Genomic DNA, 23,702 nt, shown 5'->3' with positions numbered 1-23,702 from the left:
ACTTCAATTCCCCTCATTACTGTTTAACTTGTCTCTTTAAGTATGCCCAACAGCGTGATACTCAATATTTCTATGTCCCAAAAGCACGAGATGACCTTAAAACATTAGCTGTGGGTTTTAAAAGACTGTTGATTGTGCTGCTGAGTCAATGATTACTTAACCTAGTGCTGACATTAATAAAATGCTGCTTTCAATGTTACAATCTACATTTCCCCTGGCGATTGTGTGTCATCGTGTTATTTTGTAAAAAATCCTACTTAAAGCTGCAATCATTTTTTGTCACGACAAGCGGAAAACACAGCCCTGGCGAGGCCGTTACGGTTAATGTGTTAGCAAACTGTAGTATAATTACACATCAGATACAAACCAGCGTTAGCAGCCACTTGAATTATGCAAATCTAGAACTTTATTTTCCTCTTCATCTGGATCCAATTTAATCTTCGACTTTTGGCACTGGCTAGCTGCTAACTTCACCGGCTGGGCAGTACACAAGCACAGCTAGTTGGAACTTTCTTACTAAAAATGGCTGCCTGCTGCAAACAGGGTTGATAATAATGGAATGTGCTGGCGATAAAGCAAAAAGTTGTAGTTTATTCATAAATTTGGTAGATTTTGTATGAATTATCAGAAGGGAAGCTACTGTATGACACATTTCAAACAATCAATTCAGTTTTTTTGAATGAATAAGTTCTATAAACAGATCAGTTCAAGTCAAAAGAAGCTCAAACACTTCGTATGGCTGGTTGAACTGCTTCGTTGCAGTACGTGCGGACACTGTGTCACACCAGATTTAGGAAATAGTACGACATGCTGAACACTTTAAAGATTGACATCACTGTCAGACAGTAAAACTCGGGAGGTCAGTACGCTCCGAGGGATTATCAGATATTCTGCCGTGCTCAACCTAAGCAGGCCCAGATGAATTTATGAGGATATCAAAAATCATAAAGGGTGATGTAGCATCAATATGAAACAGTAAGCGGTTTTGTGCATCAGACATATTGAATAGGCTTTACACAAGGATGAGGTAAATCCGTAGGGCTTTATCAACATGTGACAGATATAATCAGTGTCTGAAACAAGCCTCTGCACATTCAATTCCGAGTATGATTTTGTAATGGGCATCATACTGTGCTATTTATTTTTGCTGCATTCTAAGCAACAAAGTGCCTCTAACAAAGTGGCTGAATCACATCGTTGGTAAAAGTCACAGAATGGCACTCCTCAACAGTCGCTCTAAGATGGATTATTCAAAGCCAAGCGCCCACGTTTCACCTGAAGGATGCTGAAGTTATGATTAATGACAGTTTGTGATGATTTATGGGAGTAAAACTTGCTGCTTAGTGGGTAGTTACACACATGGGCACACAAGGGTCACTGTGTGCAAAAACAAATACACACATAGACAGCAATTTGGAAAACCTAAATGTCTGCATTTTTTAAGCAGTGATGTGCAGAGACTCCGAGAGGCAGAGATGAAAAAATAAAATGGTGGTACCACTAAAGTACACAGGGTTAGTATTAGAGTCGGAGTTACATGAAGGGTAAGGGTGAACCAATCAAAAGGGCACTTTGAGGGGCACTTGGACTGACCAGAGTCATTTTGGCCAAAGAGACAATTTGGGGGGAGCACCTCGGCTGTGACCTTAGAGCAAATGTGAAGAATCTAAGTGCCCTGCTAAGACATATCCAGTTATATCCTGTTAAAATAAAAAAAAGTTGTAGAAGAGGAACTATTCAACGCTCGGAGCAAAGAGGACTGTGGGGTCATTCCTCCCAACTTTTATGATTACAGTGTCTAATCTGTGTGCAGCACAGTGGAAATAAGCAAATGTTTTCAGTATATTTACAATATGATCCGCTGTGCTTCTGGGTTTGTGAGAGAATTTGTTGATAAAGCAAGTTTGATTTATGGTTTTGCCCTTGCCGTATTTCATGACTTCACCGTGCATGGAATCGTTGTTGCATCAGTCAGAGGTGAATAAAGATACAACAATAAATGTACTTAATCTTGGTGCTGGTTTTTAAGTAGTTTTGAGGACATTATATTACTTTTTTAGGCCTAAGTAGTACGGATATGACAGGAAATGGGGGAGAAGGGAATGACAGGAAGAAATCAGATGCATACGGGGGACGCTGCAGTTTATAACCCATGAGGACACCAGATGTAATGTGATTCTATGTGTCGGAATGAGGAAAGATGCCAGGACAATCTTGCAAATGCTCGAGATTAAGGAGATACTTAGACAAGCGTGAGTGAGTGTGTGAGGCTGGTACATGAATTACTGGCTGCACACCTGTAAAACTAACAGTATCCTCATAACCTGTAAGATTTAAAAATATATCAGCAGACAGTGTGTGGGGGGAGCTGTCCCTTTGGGCTTCCTTTGCCAGATTTTCAGAGTCCTTGTACCAGGAGAACAGTGATGTGCTTCATTTCCAGCAAGCTCTAGCAATATGCTCAACCAACGCAAAGGCCTTGTACTGCTGTAAAACTCCTCCACATCTGGTACACTGAGCTGTACCTCCTGTTCAGTGTCTAAACCACCTGAGTATGCTAATTAAATATACAGTAGCTACCCTTACCGGACTGCAGAGGAGGGGGGGGGGCTTCTCTTGTAGCTTCCAGATACTTATGCCCAGCACGATGGGTGTTTGCGGTATAAAAAGCACCGGAGTATGTTTAGCTGTAACAATACGCTTTACCTCATAAACTTTCAACAAACCGAGCACTATCCTTGATCCTTGTCGTTATGAAGCAGACAGAGGAACAAATGCGCAGTATGCACACCTGCATGTACTGTACACCCAACCAGTGAACCACAGCTCCATCGGGGGGCAGCAAAGTCAAACACAGCCAGCTGCTGTTGACATCCGGCTTCTCATTTGACTTGTTGGAGAGATGAGAAGGGCGGTAGCAGTAGAGAGGGATAGAAAAACAGAAGAGAAGGTGACCAAAACAAAAATAGAAAATTAAGTAAAAATGAGTAAAGCTAAAGCAAGCAAAACAAGAGACCAAAAGGAGAGGAACTGAGTGAGTCGTAGGTTAATGGGAAAAGCAAATTAAGTGACTGCAACAATTAGCCTAACTGACATTATATTAAACAGAGTAAGTCCTCGAATATGATGTTGCAAAACAAACACGTCAGGGAGTGTCTCTTGATGCATGAAAATACTATTAGAAAATGCAAATTCATGCGATTTTATAAATATGCAATCCCAGATAGAACTGTAAACCCCAGAGTGGCTCCAAAAAATGAATATTCTGTGTTTTTATTCTAAAAATCAGTTTCTCTGGGAACCTTCTTCCCTGCTGCCGTGAGAGGTTTGGAGACTTGTCAATTTCTCAGATGGCCAAACACTGAAGGCTTGATTTCCTCTAAGTGTTCTCTCTCTCTCTCTTTCTCTCTCTCTATCTTACGGAGCGAGTGTGTGAGAGAGAGAGTGAGTGGGAAAAACCACACGGAGAGAAGACAGGAGAGTTTGCGTGTTTGAAAGAACGAAAGAAAGAAAAAAGAAAGAGAAAGAAAGAAAGAAAGAAAGAAAGAAAGAAATGAGAAGGAAAGAAGGAAATTAGAAAGAAAGCAGGGAGAAATGGATGCAGCACACTCCCATCCTCCCTATTCTGCATAGTGTGCCACAATGAGAGTCAGGGTTTACATAACCCAGCACAGCTCCTAAGCACACATTTAATTACAAATGGGGATTAGGGAGCAACAGCATAATGTTCTAAGCAGCGAAAAAACGAAAACGAACAGATCGTTTTAAAGTGCAGGAGGATCTGTTCTTCTCCCGGGTAAACACTGTCAAACAAATCTCTGTCTCTCCGGCATTTTCAACAATAGTCAACAGTTTGTACCTCTCACTCTCCATCGATCAACTACTGCTTCAGTCTTTTCCTTGCCCCACTAGTTTTCGCACACTGTATGAATCTGTGGAGCCAAGTTGCGTCAGGCACTACTCTCATACTGTTCCAGCACAGGGGGACGACTGTCAGCTCGCCATGAGTCTGTCTTCTGGTGCCGGAGGCAGGAAACACCATCTTTAATGGCAGGCAACTCATATCTCCTCGGTAGGAGAGGAGAGGGGAAGAGAGGACATTTCGTTCTGTATTTTTTCTTCTGCATGTGTTCAGGGAAATTACCACAGCTGGCATCCACGAGAATTAAAATTCATTCTGCATGACCTTCAATCACTCAGGACCTTCTCTCTGCAAAACCATCATCTCAGCAAATGGAGAGGGGAAGAATAAGAGGATGGTGGAATTAGGATGAATCCATTTCAGGGCAGAAAAAAAAAAAACCCTTCCCCAAGTCACAGCACAGCATTGTGCCCGTAGCCGAACCACAGAACTCACAGAGAAAATCATGTGACTCGCTTGATAATTCGGAAGATACCAAACTCATTATTCTGCTCAATTCAACGATTATTCAACAACAGCGGGAAGCAGATAAGTTCTGAAAGACAAATGGAACAAAGCTGATGTGAGGAGTGAATACACCGGGCTGTTTTTCGTTGTTGGGACTGGGAAATATTAAGAAGGAAATAAAAAAATAAAAATGCAGGCCTGGGTATTTTCTATACCCAGCACAATATGAGCACGTTTCGGCTTCATATGAAATTGGATTAATTTAGCATGCTTCCCTAGGCTGCAAAACTGCAAAATAAGTTGAGTGCACATACACACACACTCGTGCAAGCATGAAATGTCAGCAGTCAGGATAAGGTATGCAAAAAATAAAAATAAAAAAAGAGAAAAAGTTTATGTAAGAACTAAAAGCTTGAACAGAACTAAAAGGGCCAGACTATATTACTTTATTTAATTCTAAAAAGCACTCACTTACACTGCATGGTGGGTGCATTTTAGGACTTTGTTTTGACACTGGCTGGAGATGTAGAATTCCTTTGAAAAAGAATGATTTTCTTTACAGACACAAGACAGAATCCACAGGAAGGATCAGATGAGTATGTTTTGACATGCACCTATTGTTCACAGAGGCTCAGCATGCACTAAAAAACTCAAGGAGTGTTTCAGCTCACCTTGACACCTCTATTCTAAACTTAGTCAAACAGTTTTCCAGCGTCACAGCGACTGCTGACACCTTTCAAGACATAAGGACTTAAAAATATATTATTGTTTGCCACGAAGAAAGATACTATATTCATCATTCAGCTTGATACATGGCGACACACCTGTCAATCATATGCTTGTTATAAAACCAAAAAGAGGTAGCAAGCATTTCCTGTGTTGAGAAAACAAGACCTGTGATTTATCTAACAGTCCTAGGCATGCTAATATCGCTCTAAATGAGTATGATATAGTAACATTAGTTGTAATGGTGAACTGCAGGTGCGGTTGCCACCAGTGCTTCACATTTACCACCCGCAGTGCCTCGCAGATGCATCACAGAGGCAACATGTGCTAAATGATCACGTCCATGAGCCAGAGCTACTGTCGGCTTGTATGTATCACCACATCCTGCTTCCACATTTGAAGCAGGAAGAATTGAAAAAATAAAGTTTATTTGAATCAAACCTAAATGCTCAAAAGAAAAAAAAGCTAATTTATAGGTTCTCACAGCAGTTATTTTGTGCTTCATAAAGGTGACTGTCAAATACTGTGTGGAAGGTCTATATATCACGTGCTTTGAGGTCCACTGTCCTGCTTTACACGGCTGAGCACTCAACCATTCTTCTCCAGCTAATTCCTCTCCCTCGTCTGTCTTCATTGTTAATTTGCCATCCTCGTCTATAACCTATCCCCCGTTTGTATTTTTATTCCCTTTTCTCCATTTTCCTTGTCTTTCCCATCTTCCATTTTACAGCCCCCCCCTTTGTCATGTGTGTATATGTGAGCCGTGGCCTGTTAGTCAGGGCAGACCTTGAAGTGTCATTTTCTCTGTCTGAGGAGATAAATGTCCCAGCAAAGGTGCTTATCACCCGTTTACAGTGAGAAGTGGAGCTAGGAAAAAAGACAAGGGCGAGAGAAGGATGGAGGTCAAAAGGAGTTAGAGTGCAGTGGGCGAGAAGAGGAAAACAAGGGTCATAGATGTGGGGTGGATTTTTAAAGTTATCAAATTTCTTTAAACAAGCGAGGGAACCGAAGACCGAAACACAAACACACAACTCAGCTGCTTTCTACAAATTCAGCTGTCTGGTAGTGAGTGGAGAGGAGGAAGATGAAACCATTTTCCCTCCAAGTGACAGAGCTAAGGGCAGTGCCGAATGCTTAATCATGATTCTGCCACTTCTAAAGCCTTCCTTACCCCTCCATCTCTGGCTGGATATCTTCTTTATGAGAACACAGGAAAAGTATCTGGTAGACTCAGGTTGTACATTTCATTCTATCTCACTCAGCGACAATGGTTTTCTCCAAATGCCAACAGCTACTGTAAGAGCTGGAAAAAAAAAAACTACAGAAAGGTGAGTGAGCAGCTGGGCTGCGTGTACTCAGACATCTGCATGGTTATCAACCTTGACGTGATGTTCTTTTATTCAAACCAAATTGTCAACTGTTAGACAGGAGCTCTACACTGCAGGCATCAGCTCATCCTGAAGCACGGAAATACATGACCTTGGCGAGGGAGCCACAAACACTCATTAATTCCTGTTTTTATAACCATAAAAGCACGACTGGCTCTTATCTTACCGTGATTTGTACACTTTATCAAGTCAAAACTAAATGGATGATAAGTGTTTAATGTCAAATGTGTTGTTTCAAGTTCATCAAAACACATTAAGCAACTGGAAACACAAAAAAAATACCAAGCAAAAAAAAAACTAAACTATGGAGAGTGCCATTTCCTGACTGGTAATGGTAAAACTGCTAAATTAAAAATCACTGATAACCTATGAAAAAAAATAGAACTGGGGTGCTCCACCTATTCTACACATTCGGTTCATTTTAGTTTTTTGTAATGGGGAGAACTACCAGTGCTTCAGAGAAGCTTTTTAAAGTCAGAAAACTAACCCTGACGATGTCATAGTGATGTCATCAAGGTTATCCCAAGTCGGGTTTAGACAAGTGCTAATACATGGTTGTGGTGTCTTAAAGACTTGTGTTTACTAGACAAGAAGGGCCTATCGAAAGACAGAATCCAGCTCAATTATGGGATATGTACATGACTTGAGGTCAAACCAATGGAACATCTCTATTACACTTTAAGTCCAAGTTACATGTTACAAACTGTAAATACTGGGCTATATTCCTTCATCCAAAAATTTAGATGACAGTTTGAAATATTAATGCAATTTTATGCAGAATGTCACTTGGTAAGACTAACTAGTTATGATTATATACACGAGAAGCCCAGCTAAATATGTAAACAAAACCTTCCATTCTAAGTAACTGATTTTCCTGTTTAGAAAATAGCATTGCTAAAAATCTGGTTTTATATAAATTGGTTCTAAATATTTTAAACAGTTTCAATTATCATTTATCAGCTGTGCTTTCTCGGTTTGTCTTCTCTTTGACAGCAAGTCGACACACACACCGCCGTGGTGCAACATCGCCTTTCATTCACTGACAGCGCTGTCTGCTTCTCGTCATTTTGCCTCATTTCAGATGGCAAACTCAGTTCAGTTTGCATTTCAGGCAAACGAACAAGGAAAGGCAACGGGTTCAAGCCATTGCGGGGCTAGTGAAGCAAAGCACCTAAAGGACTGACACGCTGACCTCTACAGTGTAGAGAATTTTGAGAGGTTGGGGGACAGCTTCCATTTTAACATCACTGACGTATTAAACAAGATAGTCCAGTAAACTGTTCTTGATAACTGTGTTGTCCTGTTGTTGGCCCAACAGTCATTTGTAATCCTCAAAGCTAAAATAATCCCCCTTAGTGCTATCAAGCCTTAGGAAACAGAGTTTCAGCTAATAGGAAAATAGTTTGACTATAGTCAAAAGTAAATTAACTTAGACAGTATTGTGTTTAAAATGCATTACTATTCACTTATTTCTAAGATTAGCTAATTCAGTTATATTATAAAGGTCTGAAAAAAAAAAAAAGAAGATTTGTACAAGTGAACTACCTCATAAAGAACATTGTTTTCAACCATATACAAAGGTTGAAATTATTGTATGTGTCTTCTCTATAAGCCAAAAAAAGTTGTATTGCGTCACTTGTTATTTTTTTCTTCTATTAAAAAAATCATAAACATTTTATGCCCTCAATTTTGTGTGACCTTTTCTTTACAGTATCAAAAATATCAAATTTCTATTTTTAAGTTTATATTATTTTACTGAAAAAAAGAGTTTTCATATGTGAGTTCCTTTTTTTATTTGATCTTCAACATGTTGGTGCATTGATTGTGAAGAAAAGCTGATCGCAATATGATTTAATAATTGCAATCACTGACTACGATCCATGTAGAAAACACAGCGCACGTACAGAGGGCTGGTTTGACGTGTGAAACTAAAGTGTGGCAGTAATTGGTACCTGACCTTAAGAAATAATTTTGCACTGCAAAGACAGTCTCACAGCTACAAGGGGGGTATTTTTTTCTTCTTTTTTGTTGCCCCTGCTGTGGGTGGAAAAGGCATTTAGACTGTATTTAAATGAAGTAACTCTAACACTGTAGGAGGTGGCTTTTAGCACATCTGAGGGACTGACCTCAGACAGAGACCTCTGAATGAAAATGGCTTTAGAAAATATTTTTTTAAAAGTTAACAGGTTATCAAAATGGGAGCAGAGGTGGTGCAGCAAAAGCACCGTGGATTTAGAATAATGTTTCTCACATTTCTGCCTTTATTCAGCCCCTGTGCTTTCCATTCATGTTATAGAATGGACTAATCATTATCAAAAAACACCCAATAATTATGGCAGCCAATGGGTCACAGCTTGCTGAAATATAAATGCTGTGGGGTTCTGTATACCTCTATGCGATTATGTATGGTTTTAATTCTCTTGTCTTTTAGAGATAATTAATCTCTAAATATAAATGTAGATCATCTGCAAAATAAAGCATTTTCTCTAAAAAAGTATCACTGCCTTTCCATTTTTAAGCACAACCCACACATTCCCAAAAGAATCCGTGAAGGAAGGTGGCAAGCATCAATGTTATCCAATCCCCATTCTGCCATGATTAAACTGTAAAGGCTATGTGGCAACCTATTATTTCACTGCCACTGTGAACGAACAAGAGCAAATTGAGCAGGCAGTCGCATGGTGTGTGTGTGTTCCAGTGTTTCTATCTTTATGAGAACCTATTTGATTGATGTGATCAAAAGTGTATAAACGCAGAATTGTAGTAGTAAAAAAAAACCTTACAACTTCTAAATGCTAACATGAGGACCATGTGGGACGTCACCCAAAAGTTCTTCAATGAATGAATGAATGAATCAATCAATCAATCAATCAATCAATCAATCAATCAATCAATCAATCAATCATATAAACGAATGTGACTGCACTGATTTAAATTTAATGAATAAAACAATGAAATGAGTCAATGGAGTTAGGCTAAGCAGTGCACTGCTTCCAGTAAAAACAGTGTGAAAGAGAAAGCCAACACTATAATGAGTGATGTCACCACTGATCTGCGGTGGACACACTTGCAGCCATCAGCTCAGGCCCAGAGCTCATCACTACCACTCCACAGTGACAGTAGGGAAAACACAAGCACTTACTGTATTTGGGCGGCGGCATCTTGTCAGAGAAAATGCAATATGCATTAGACACAATCCAATCTGTCTCCAGTGGATTGGTGTGTGTGTGTTCACGGCTGAGTATCTGAGTCTGATCGTGTGTGTGTGTGTGTGTAGAGGCAGCAGAAAGACAGAAAGAGGAGAGTCTCAGTGGGATCACTTGGCGCTGGGCTGGCACACCGTCAGACAAACACACTTCATTACAGGCCTATTTACCTGATTAACTGAGCTACTTTATCAGCTGCACAGCACTCTGCAACACACCACTGTCAGCAACACCCTGGATGCTTAAAAGCTCCCCTTCCACACCCACATAAACGGACATATACATAGCTTCCAAACACAAAGCGTGACTCTCTGACTGGCTGTCTTGAATGACTGACTGGCTTTCTGAATCGAAGCAGCGCGCATGAATTCCCGTCTCTTGGCATAGTCAGTGGATGACATCAAATATACCTCCCTGTAGACTTGAATTAATGTCACCTCTTACAAGTTAGACTCAAATACGACCTGAATAATCTGTTGTACTTGAGTTTTCCTTATGGGGAATAACATTTGGGTAACCTTTTGGTGTAATGGAATGTAACAATCAAAAAGGGAATAAAGCCTCCAGCTGCCTCCCAAAGACGAGTGAGAGGACAAACCCCATCTTGAAACATTATCATTACAGGAGGGTAATGATTTCCTTTCTCTTTGCTTTCTGTGGTTCTGACTGCAGGCTATTTGAGAAGAAAATCATTTTCCAGCGTCACTTTTTCAAAGTACTATAGCAAACTAAACCTGTGCGCCTGATTCAACCCAATTAGACATATTCGACGCAGATAGGGTGCTGAGTTACACAAACAACCTTTTCACACTTAGCAAATGATTAAGGCTGGCACAGCAGAAGACGATGAAAACAGCTTACAAAAGAAAGAAATTATATATCAATTTCCGTAGCCTCATCATTCTAAGGGCAACGGTCTGCAAGGGCAACAGTTTTCCCTCAAACCATGTTAATACGTGTGCGCTGTGTTGTATTTTAAGCAAGCAGTTTCTCTTTCCTCTTTGCCACGTGTGCCTGTTGGGGCTGCACCGAGCCAAGCTGTCCTATTTGAATTCAGATCACAGGCACACGGGTTTTTGGCAGGGCTACGCTCGCGGTCACAACCCAGACGAGAGAGGTCTATCAGGGCCAGGGCCCTGGTATCATACACCTGCATGGTGCACTGGCACTGCCTGGCTGGTTAGAACACACACACATATATACATACACATGAACTTGAGCGTTGGCGGACGTAAAAAAGGCATTCTTAATCACGTGAATGGATGAAAACACATACAGGGTCCAGACACGGAAACATATGGTCGTACACAAACAGTGAATGATGATATTCATTGCTTTTTATACATCATATTTAGAATGTGTACATATCCATAATACACACACACACACACAGACACACAGAGTGGCTGGCTCCCATGCTGACACTACATCTGTTCGTGTGATACCACGGCAGACCTCTGATCACAGGTGCTGTCGTGTCTCATGGGCTGGGTTAAAGAAGACATGCCAAGCTGAGGGAGTGTGTGTGTGCATGTGTGTGTGTGCGCGTGTGACAGAGAGAGAGAGTGAGAGAGAGAGAGAGAGAGAGAGAGGAGGGAAAAGAGGGCCGGGAAAGGGAGGGAATCAAGATTAGCGAGTGAAAAACAGACACGGAGAAAAAGGAAAAGTGGAGACACACAAAAGATAAGAGACAGAAATCATCTGTATACTAAACCTGGCACAGATACAAGGTGGAAAACAGCGCAGACACAAGCGATGTCTGTTAGTTGTCGCCTGGTGTGATCTTTGATCTCCTCAAACAGTTTAAAATATATGTCAGGTTGTATTTTTGTTCTGGTAAACAGAGCAAGGAAACTGCTAGCTTTTTAGCTCCCAGTGGAAAAGAGGAAATTACACAGAGCAATGTTCAGTACAAATATGATGAAATCATTTTTCAAAAATATCAAGAGCACAAAATGCAGCCTAGGTTTTCTCAAGTCAAAAAAAAAAAATCAACAATGGTTCATGAGATGTTTTAGTAATTACTGTAGAAAAATAAAATTAAAAATTAACCAGCAAAATGGGCACTATTTGAAAAAAAAAAAATGGATGTGGCATTTTAATATGAGGAAACTCAATTGAGGAAACCCCAATGTTGTATTGAATTGGGCTGGAGAAATTTCTACCTTACCTATTTTAATTTGAATGTTTTATTAATTTAACTGTCCATTTGTATTTTTTCTGAATTTTCTGTTCCTTAACATGTAGGTTTAAATTACTTTCAAACATAGTGGTGAAAGTGTAAAAACGTGATTTTGTTGAATTAAAAATAGTTAGTAGTTAAAAATATACTAAGGCTGTACTGGAATAAGCCACAGAAGTACCCACAATGTGTAATTTGTAATTTTACAATAAGATGCTAAAATTCCAAACAGGATATATCCAATTTGAATACTACATATAAACATACAGGACATAACAAAACAAACATTTAACGTCCAGTGTGATTTAGTATATTTATTCCTTTGTAGGAATGGAATACAATGTTCATTTGTATGTTTTGAGAATAAGAATTGGTGTGATTTTGTTGTCTTCAACTGAGCTTATTATTTCTACAGTGAGAGCGGATCCTCTTCCACAGAGTCTGCAATGTTGAACCACCATTTAGTTTAAACCACTGAGCACTTATCTAGATATGGCCTTTGGCTTTTTATGTGAAGTTTCTCCTACATGTTTGGGAGGAGACGGTGAGGCGTGACAATGTATTCATTTGGTTGCAATCTGCAACATTACTGCTAGGTGTCACTAAATCCTAAACACTGGACCTTCAATAGCAAAAACTCACCTGATCTCAGTGCTAAACACAGCACTGATGGCTGAATGTGATGCCAAAAGAAATTATTTAGTTGAGGGCAAATCTAGGTCTGAGGAGTCTCTAATTTAAAAGTCACATTACATGATTTCTACTTAAAATATTAATGTCTTCAAGCTCTGAGAAACTAGGTCTAATTGTAAGAGTGGTCATAGCAGCTTAAATATATATATTTAGCACCAACTTTATTAGGTACACCAGTAAAATCTGTTAAAAACACACATCACTGACTATGACATCAATGCTAAAACATTCGAACTGAATAACACCTCTGTAACAGTGTCAAACAGAAATAGACATCTTAAAATACGACGGCCACGTCTTTGCTTAAGATTGTACAAGTATACCTAATAATGTTGACGCTGAGCAATATGCGGCCCTTGACTTTAGAGATGGAAATTGCTGATACAATGTAGCACACTTCCAATGTCTCCCAAGGAAATCCATTTGAATGAAATAATACCACGAAAAATGAAGTGTGATCTCTCAACAGAACAGACAAAGGAGCTTATTTACATTCCATCTGAAAGTCACCGGCAAAGGCCAATCATTGTAATGTAAATCCATAACCTTTGTTACACTCCCCGGGGGAGGGCTGATCTCTATCATTTCACCCCATGTCTTATCATACAAGCACAATTCTCTGTTGTACCGTATAGGGTATTTGAGATCAATAGCAAGTGCCATGTGTGAGTACATCTCAGTGGTTGTTTGATATTGTCACTAGGGAGCTCCAGGGGCTGCTTAAAAGCATGGAGGCTATTCTACCAGTATGACTAATAATATTCCATTCGTTCCAAAGTGTTGTTCATTCGTTTGAAAAAAAGAAAATACCACGTCGTTTCAAGCCCAACATTTTAAATCAAAGCAATTTCTTATCTCAAGGGCTGCTGTTTCGAAGCAGACAAGAATTAGCTTCAAAAATGTTCTACTCTTAACTATAATATGAGTTATCACTAGAGAATATAAAAGCTAATGAATGAAGACTAATTTGTAAATTTAGTTTGCCAACATCCAGAGCTTGTTCTATTTGCAGATGATGTTGTCGTCCTGATTTTTATCAGACTGTGACCTCCCATGTGCAGACTGCAGCTCAGGGTCAAACAGTTAGAAGGCTGGGGAATGAGAGCAGGAAAAAAAGGGTGGACTGCTCAGTTTAGGCGAGCTCTTGTTCAGAAGGCATTGTAAAGACAATAAAAATGAAATAAAGCAGGTTTTTTATTGTAGCAGAAGGGGGATGGTACTGAGGTCTTCACTGCGGTGGAGAACAGAGAGCTCCAAATCAAAGCTCTCAATTTACTGCACAGTCTTCTCCCCGGACCCTTTACCTGTGGTCACAGGCTTTGGGTAGTGACCGAGAAAGAAAAGATTGCTGACACAAGCAGCCCGAGATGAGGTTCCTCCACATGGTGGCTGGCCTCACTCTACATGAGAAAGTGAGCAGTTCAGCAAACTGAGAGGGCTCCGGTATCGAGCTGCTGTGCCTTTGCACTGACAGGAGCTTTAGCTGAGGTGGTTCAGGCTGTTCAGGCCTGACCACAGAACAGACCCAGAACACACCGGAGGGATTACTGATCCGGAGCTGGAAGAAGATGAAGGGGGAAAGAATATCTAGGCTGCTCTGTCCACACTGTAACCACTAAGACCCTGACCTTGATAAGTGCATTGAAAAAGCAAGAGTATAGAGGATGGTTGGAAGGATGGAAATTAAGGCCCAAAGGATGCTCTAAAAAAAGGAAAGACGGTGGGCAAATATCTTTTTGTCTGGATCATATCTATTGTTTATGCTTGAATTGTACTTCAATTTAAAGAAACGTATACTTCTAGAACTATGTGGTGTTTACTTTCAGGTTAACAAAGGAGCCAAGGTGTTGATTCCCAAAGAGAAAAGTGGAAAATTCGAACATTGGCTGTACAAATCCAATTTGTACAAACACTACCTCAAAACAACTAAACTGACTTCCACTAGTATTTGAACCAAGAAACTAAAACGCAGAGGCATATATTCAGTTATGACAGCATTCACAACATCAGCACATTTTACCACACCTCAAGTCTCAGCATGTAAAGTCAAAATCAAGTGCTGAACAGACTGAAGCTTTGTTCTACAGCTCCAGAACTGGAGGGCAGACTTGCAGTCCCTCGGGTTATCAACCAGCAGCAACAGCACTGACTGAGCGCTGAGGTACAGCCATTCAGAGACCCGCATGTGGGAGGAAGTGGAACAGGACAGAATAAGAAGAAATGAGGGGGACTGGAAGCCTGTGTGGAACGTTGGGGACGTATAATGTTTTCATCGTGTGGGTAGAAAGTCAGAGAGGCATATTGGTTCTGTTTGAATGTTTTTGCTGCCTTATGCCCCCTTTTGTGCTGACACAACGTCATGGGAATGCTACTAAAATAGATGAAAACAGTTTGGCGAGGATGAGGTTAACTGTATCAGACAACCACAGCCTCCTAACTTGGCTCCCGATGGAAGTTCAACTCGTTCACAACAGGACAGGACGTGCTCTACATTGTACAATGTACAATGTAAAATTAACTTTACTTGTATCATTTATGACATGAGCATCTCTGTTCTACTTCCTCTGAATTTCATCTTTTTCCAGGATTCTCTAGAGCTGAATTCTTCAAGGTATTAACAACACAGGCAGGACATGTTTGAGTCCTTACAACACATACAAGAGTCTCTAACAGAGACCTTTTTTCATCTTAAGGTCCATGTTGATCTCTATTCTTCTTTGGCTTTAATCATTAACAACACATTATCATCCCTCTGGCCCCCCACGGTCACACTTACAACCTACTCTCCAGATGCTCATTAATCCTCAGACAAGTACATTTCTTTACACACCTCAAGTTCTTAGGAAAGTATTTAAAGCCCTCTACTGAACCCCCAAAAATCTCAGTAAAACAGTGAAAAAATGACGCACAATCTGAACAATAGTCCGATAACACACTCTCCCATGGCTCGGAGTGTCCCTATCTCCACCGTCTCATAAAAACTTAATGCGTCCAAGCTCTTAAAACCCAGACAAGGAGAGCCCATTTCACCAGCAGAGAGAAGTTCAATTTCACTGCAGAACCTTCTCTGGGAGAAAAAAAAAAAAAAAGCTTTTGCTTTTTCAAAGCCACTTGGCAGAAAAGTGAAATCCTATTAAATCTTTCAGCAAAGCTTCCATAAATATTGTGAGGGTAGTATCCCAAGTCACACGTCCTGTACGCTGAAACAGAGCACCGTCCACTTTCTTGGGTAAGCTATTGTTAGCAGATACTGGCTACATCGCTGCCTTTACAACCTAACTTTGGGATACCAGAGAAGATATTTCAACTTTGAAAAACTACTTCACAACTATTTTGTGACCCACACAAGCATACTGTTAGAGAGCAACAACACTATTCCACAAGTACACTGACCCAATAAATTTCTTAGCACGTAAAAGGAGTACAGCTGCTGTGCCCTCTTTAAAAAGTCATTTACTAACAAATCGATGAGCTTTCTGACAAACCCAATAAGATTTTAAAATGATCACTAAACGAGAGAAAACACACACATCACGCAGAGAGAAATGATTGGAAAGATATCTTACCTCTCTCACAGGTACTATCCCAGAAGCCTGTTCCAGTGCAGTCACAGACGAAGCGGTTCCACCCTTCCTTACACGCCCCGTTGTTCTTGCAGGGGTTGCTGTCGCACTGTTTCCCTGTCACCTTACTACACGAAGACTTGATGCCGGTCATATTCTGGGACTGAGCTATCTGCCGGATGTCCTTGCTGCGTCCGTCGATGAACAGATCCCGCACGCAGCCAACATAGCCATAGTTGAGCATAGCGGTCCAGAGCTCAGTGGGGAGCACCAGGCCCACCCGGTTGTCAGGCAGACCGCCCAGATAAAGGTCGCCCTCTAGGTCCAAGATCTCATTTTCCCCGCTGGCTGTGAAAGGGGTCCTGCGGCTGTTTACAGAGATGATTCCTGCAGGAATAAAAATCAATTATTATATACTGGCCATGTCAGTGTGTCATGTAATCTACAGACTGCCAGTGGAGTGAGATAATATCACTTGTTTCTTGTTCAATTTTTAAAAATCAAGTGTCAAGTTCTACTAGTTAAGTGATCTGATTTATTGTGTTGTCTAACAGAAAACAGCATTTGTTTCTGTGAAATAACAAGAACTCCACTGAAAACAAGTGATGTTTTTTTTTTACCTCAATTTCCATAAAAATGAGACTTTAGGAATGAACAAATCTGCCGGAAATGCCGGCACACACAAGCAACAAAGGGGTAAAAAAAAAGGCAGACAAATATAAATGTGGTGGAGGTTCAAACCTCCACCTACTTTGGCAGCACAAAATTTTACTGATCACTTCATTTGTCACACTCTCTTAAGGGGAACTCTATTTCAGTCACAAATTTACAGAATGGGGCCAGAAAAAAGGTAAAAAATAAAACTTCCATCCAACAAACTAGCCACTCGACTGGCACAAGGTCTATGCGTGTGACCTACACCAGCACAAAGAGCCTCAGTGTCACACAGTATTTGAGCCACTTTCATATTTCATATATATTCACACATTTATCAACCCCCTATTAATGTAGATCTATGAAGGGTTCACACAGTTCAAATGCATTAAGACAAAGCTGTTTCGAAAAGGTTAATCAACAGAAAATCTCACTTAAAAACGCATTTACTTTAGGTGTACACACATTATTATCAGAATAGAGTATATTAAATCCATCTCTACAGCTCTATTTATAATGCAAAGGTGCCATGACAACAGATTCACTCATTTAAATTCCAAAAAGACATTTTTACTGTACACCACAGACAATATCAACAGGCGTTATATGTGATCAAAGCTAGACTCTGTCAACACTGCATTTCGTTTCACACATTTAACACATTTATTTGCTAAAGATGGTTTAGTTTATGTGAAAGTAATGTCAAAGAAAATTTTATTTAAATAGCACAGATTCACAAATCATAATTTGCCTTATTTGGCCTAGACCTTCGATATGGGTAAGGAAAAACTGAATAAATAAATAAAGTGGAATAAATAAAGTGAAAAAAATGTATTTAGAATGTTTTTAAAAGATGAATTTATTTAAAAGAGAGATCCCAAGAGCAAAAGCAAAACTACAAGGTTGGAATCTGCTGGTAATCCTAAAATGATTGACAGGTATTTTACTAAACTAGTAGTTGATGTAGTTAAAGTTGATTTTTTTTTAAACATTAAGAATCCAAATCATGAATACTTCCTTGTGCCAGGCTTTTCAATTACACAATCCTGTAATTAATGTTGCCTAATAAGTACAAACTGAGCCTTTAAATATAAATAGTTCATTAAAGAAAGAGGAAAAACTGTGTTTAACTTCACATTGTCTTAAATAACAACATTACCTCTATCTGCACCTCTCCATCAGCACTCACTGAGGTCAAGAGAGGAAAAGATCACTCTTTAGAAAACCCAAATTGAGCTTGTCTGAAAATGAACGTAATATGAATTTTCACATTTTACTTGTGTTACGTTCCCCTCGCAGCCAGACAGAGAGATTCTGGCCAGAGTTTCTTTGTGGACAAGAAATTGAATTCACTTGCGACTTCTATTAACATTTCATTCAAGCCACAAGTGTGATTATGCCCGTTCTTAACCATCCCTCAGTCTGGTATATCCATATATCTGTCTCATTCCTCTTTTTCCCTGTGAAAATCCTACTTTCTACTCTGCTATCGCACTGGAGGCTGTGCTGGTGATTAATCAAAGCAGCGAGCTCTGACACACGGCTAAATTGGCTGCTCTAACCTGATATATAACACAGGCTGTAGCACCGACTAACACACCCGAGTTCTCTGGAGGATCCCACCTAATGCAGAGATTGTGTTGGGTTTGGAGCTCAAGGCAACACAAGTTTCTAACCCTTCTCTCTAATATAATCTTCTTCTAATACTTTCTCTGTATTTGGCCATGTTTTAAGGTCAGAGGACATACAAATGGAAGGAAGCAAGGGGAAAGAGAGTCAGTAGCTATCTAGAGAGAGGTATGGCTTTATCCCTGCAATAAATCATCGCTGAGATTAATATATTGAGGAAGTTTACATCACCCTGTGGTTGTGGTGCAGGAACAAGCTGAAATGAGGACAGGACAGCTACAGTGAGTCTCTGGTGTCATAATTATTCTAGGGGGTTCTCTTAATTTTAATTTTCATTAACCTCAAAAAAGGCAGTTGAACCATCATTATTAATTTTATATAATTTTGTAGAGGATGTCCAGAGGAAAATTGCCTGGCAAGTTGCAAAGTAATGATAGTGGACATTATTTCCATATTTCCTACTTTTAAACAGATAACAGATATACAGTTATCTTTTGAGCCGGTTATCAAGTAACAGAACTAAGAGTCTCTAGCCATGCTAGAGGATCTGTGAGGCTAAATGCTAACATCGATGTGCAACAATGATGTGCATAATTACAGTGATAAAGCGAAAATTTTGTGGGTGTAAGGTTTACCATGTTCACTATTTAGTCAGTTTAGTTAGCATGCTATCATGTGTCAATTAGCAGAAAAGACTAAAGGGCTTTATGGTGGTAAAGCAAAGTATGGGACAAATTGAAATCTTGACATGATGATGGTGCCACTGTTTGAAAGAGATATATGAATCATGGTTCGTACCAACATTTTACGGCAAACAATCCAGTAGATAATTTACTCAAAAACACAAATGTTGAATGTGAATCATGGTGGCACTTAAGGTTCAGGAGATCTAAACTAAAGCAGGGTTTATCCTCTTGGGACCAAGAATGTCTATAGAGAATATCTAACCAACATCCCTCACATGCCTAAAAAAATCAACAAATCTGTTGGCATTTTGCTGTTTTATATAGTAAATTAAATGACTCTGTGTGGCTTTTGAATAAACAAAGCTGATTAAAAAGAGCACTTTGGCCTCCAGTAATAACAGGCATGGAGGATGGGCATTTGTTATTATTGTTGACATTTTAGAGATGGAACTACTTTCCCGGTGAAACAGTCAATAGATTAATTGCAGAAATGAAAAGAAATTATGAATTTATTATATATATTTTCCATTCCCTGTAAGTTTACAATTTCAAATGATGAATGATGATACCCTCTATACCCCCTGCAGCAATACCGCAGTAAATACTAGTCATTCTTCACTCAGTTTTTTGGATATATTGTCCAGGAGATTACCTTTATTTCTCTTGGTTGATTACTCTGTACTCTGGCAGATTGTTTATTGCCTTATCAGCTCTGCCTATAAATTCATGCACTGTATAGCCGAAGGCAACATATTTTTTAATTGAGCCAGGAGTTCAGTTTCCTGATTGAAGCCATTCTTGATGATGTGTTTGTGCTTGTTCGTGAGAAATGAGAAACAGTGACATAATGAGAACCCAGTGCCTTCCCAAAACACCAAGCTGATCACAGTTTACTTTCCTAACTTTCAGACCCCGTGACAGAGACGTCAAAAAGAAATAAGGTTTCTAATGCTACTTCAGAAGTCAGTTTCAACTACTTCAAAATGAGAAAAGTGTTTCTTCCTTTTAACTAGTTTTTCTCTTCCTTCCCCCATCTTACCTGAGCGTCCATCTCGCTGGATGTCCACATGGTGCCAGGCGCCATCGTTGACTTTTGCCAGTGTGGCCTTGACCTTGATGGTGCCGGAGCCCATGTCCAGCAGCAGGTACAGCCCTCCATCTAGCAGCTCCACTGCAAAGAAGTCCACCTTGTTGTTCTTCTGGCCCTTTGAGTCCCGCCGGTCCTGGGCCTTGCCGTGGGTGAAGAGTATCAGACCGTTGGGTTCGGAGGTGCGGAAGTCAAAGGAGATGGAGCCCACGCGCTTGGTGTTCCATTTCGGCAAGGCCAGGTAGGAATCCGGGGTCTCAAAGTTGATGGGGTCGAGGGTGGGAACATTTTCGCACTTGAAGGCTATGTCACCCTGGAGTTTCATCTTGGGGTCCACAATACGGGCAAGGCGGGACAGCTCCAGGCGAATGTCATTGTTCTTGTATACCACCTGGGGGAAAATACAGGGGTTGGAGATTAATGGATTATATACGCATAACAAATACATGTCATGTATGCAAGTGTTAAAATAATGATAATTGTATCTCATTGTGATTTGTGCCTTAAGGGAGTTACTTACCAGTGCAGCTATGGCTGAAAAATATTTATTTTAATGTCAATGAATTGCACTCTATTGCAAACTGTAATATTATAGCATCATACTCTAGTAATATTACATATTGCCAATTTGAGGACAGCTGGATCGATAAAACTAATATCTTCTACGGTGTGTGTGATCCAATTTGTTTCTCAGTCATTTCTATTTCAACTTCAATTTATCTGAGATGAAAAGGAGATTGTACACAAATCCATGACTGTATTTTCCTTTGATTGAACACCTGCTGACTGAGTGAAGCGAAAGAAATGATGGCTAAATTATTAATCAGTTCAAAAAGAGCAGCTTTCATGACTATGGGGTAAGACCCCACGTGACCCACATCTGTGACCCTGTGAGAATATACCTAATATTATACCTATTTACCAACAATAAAACTAATCCAACCCCCTAATCTGCAAAGGGTGAAAGCAGCTGCACATTATAGTCAAATACAAAAAAAAATATCACAGAAAAGGAGAGTACTGTAGAATATTGTCAATTGGAGTCCATTGAGGCGGAAAATTAATGTTTTTTTTTTCTTTTTTCTTCCTTTCTGAGGAGGAAGACAGGCTTTTTCTGGTATATAGGGCAATGTGTGCGCAGGAAACAGCAACACTGTTAGAGGGAGCACAGCTGTCAGCAAACAGATTTTACTGCTGTGGGATTACCGATAATCCTGGAAGATTTGACAGTAAATCAACACAGGTGACCCGAACGCAGAGGAAGACTTACGAGTGGGGGGAAAAGAGAGAGAAATACTAGGGATGGAGGAAGACAAGCTGGTGGGAATAAGGGCAGCAGAGGAGAAGGAAACTGCACAAGAAGGAAAATATGTCAGGAGGCAAATAGAAAGGAAAAAGAGGGAGAGATCTGGAAGATTAAATGCTGGAAGGCTAGAATGTGCCACTGGCTTTCAAAACGTGCTTTGTGTGTATGTCTGTCCGTGTGTGTGTGTGTGTGTGTGTGTGTGTGTGTGTGTGTGCATACAAATCTGGGTACAGTACAATCACAGTGATGTAGCTGTCAATGCGGTTAATGAGCACGCTTAATCTCCTGAACGTGACACACAACAAAATACTTACTACACACTTTGTCAAGCACTTAATCTACTGCTAATGCACCACACAATGTTAATTAAGTTAATTTCATTTTAAATACAGTAAATCTAAGGCTACCTGCAAACAGTTTAAGATTATTTAAACAGAAAGCTACATTAGCAATGCATGGAACTAGTGCTGCAACTAATGAATTTTTGATGTTTTGATTATTGATAAATCTGTAATTGTTTTCATGAATTAATCATTTGCTCTATTGATAAACCCAGCAGCTGATTTATATACCACATCTGTCTAGTAATTCAATCCAGCAGCAAGTAGCTTATGAGTAAAATCATCAACTCTATGTTTTCTTGCACTGCAATCAGAATCAGTTAATGAAAATTGGAAATACACCATAAGACTATCCAGCTAGAAAGAGATGGGGCCCTGTGTGGGCAGATCATTGGGCCTTTAGTGGCCTGCAGTCAGCCCTTTGCTGGCATACCACTTGGAACGCAATCAAAACATGAAAAATTGATAGAGATGTATAAAATAAAATATCGTTTTCATGGAGCAGAGGGATGTGGTTAAAGCTGAAGTTTACTTGGAGTAGTTGAACAGAAAACTATTTAACCGTTAAAACAGGACTAAATCTATTTGTGTGTGTGTGTGTGTGTGTGTGTGTGTGTGTGTGTGTGTGTGTGTGTGTGTGTGTGTGTGTGTGTGTGTGTGAGCTAATGCAGAAGCCGAAAAGCTGCAGTTCCTTAAACGTCCACTACAGGGTGAGTTAATCTCCATTAACCCCATAATAAAATGTCCAACTTAAATAAACATGTTTACAACCATGTTTACAGTTTTGGTCTCTATGGCTAATTTTCCTGTTCATGTCAACTGTACTGTGTCTAAAACTCACTAGTTCAAATTATATTAAGTCTTAAAGTTATAGTAGTCAGGAGGGGGAAGAGGCAGGACTGCCAACGTGGTATGATTTTGACCTATGGGTGATGTCACTGATATTAAATCCATTCTTTCTGCTGTCAGTGATTATAATCTTTATATTAATGTCATTTTATGACAACAAAGCAGTGAAATATATTTACATACAATCAATATACTGTATGTGGGTTTACAGAAAAGGCGCCACCGCAACATGGTGGATGATTTATTTCTGCCAAAAACAACAATTTGTATTGTAACAGAATGGTTTAATTGTAGAGTTAGCTCAAAAAAAAGACATAAGCAATAAACTGCTAAATAAAATGTATTAAATAAATTGATACATTTTCTGTAGCCTCACTGATTAATTAATCATTGCAGCTTTAGAAGTGAATGAAGTCAGAAAAGGCCATCTTAATTCTGCTGCAATATATGAGCATGTATTTTTAATGACTCAAAACATGAGGGATCATCTCTGTTTGTGCTTTTCATCTGCATGTGATTATCAGCTAGATTTGAGAGAACATTCAGGTATAATCTGGCTCTGTGAAGTTACCAATACAACTACATTAATAGAAGTAAAGGGATTATTTTGAAAATAATATTTCATGAATGCTGCCCTGCAGCTCAAAATTCTCGTAGCTTTCTCTGTCTCTGTAGTAGTCAGTAGTCTCTGATGTTTTTATGTTTTCTTCTGAAGCCAAATACCTTGCATTCCACTTTGAGCAAGCTTTTAGACTACTCTTGGGCAAGAGAACAAACCGAATATTACATGAAAAGAGAAAGTGAAAAAAAATCTTTAATGCTACTCATTTGCAATGTAGAACTTTTTTCAACATTACTGTGATGGTCACTGTACATCTCTCAGATGTTAAATTGCTCAAACTTGATAGAGTTCCAAAGCATTGCGTCTCTGTCTTTGAAACACATAGAGTAGGATTTTTCTAGACATGGAATGAATAGTTAATCTCTGTGATACTCACAACACAAGGTCTCCATCAGAGCCAC

General features: G+C 39.7%; 1 protein-coding gene across 12 annotated transcripts in view; it reads right to left on the bottom strand.

The window, feature by feature from the left end:
- Nucleotides 1-23,702, bottom strand: part of nrxn3b (neurexin 3b) — a 272,252-nt gene that overhangs the window by 170,840 nt on the left and 77,710 nt on the right. For all 12 annotated transcript variants that reach the window (XR_003463220.1, XR_003463221.1, XR_003463222.1 and 9 more), the window contains 2 exons: nt 20,136-20,574; nt 16,131-16,514 (listed from right to left, as the gene is read on the bottom strand). Coding sequence is in view for 9 of the 12 variants with exons in the window: in XM_027284467.1 (XP_027140268.1) it covers nt 16,131-16,514; nt 20,136-20,574 (823 nt within the window). In the remaining 3 variants the exon portion in view is untranslated. The remainder of the gene's footprint in view (nt 1-16,130; nt 16,515-20,135; nt 20,575-23,702) is intronic.

The sequence above is a fragment of the Larimichthys crocea genome, chromosome XI (genome assembly GCF_000972845.2).
Source record: "Larimichthys crocea isolate SSNF chromosome XI, L_crocea_2.0, whole genome shotgun sequence".
Lineage (NCBI taxonomy): Eukaryota > Metazoa > Chordata > Actinopteri > Sciaenidae > Larimichthys > Larimichthys crocea.
Note: the sequence above shows the minus strand (reverse complement) of the source record. Positions and strands in the feature narration are given on the sequence as shown.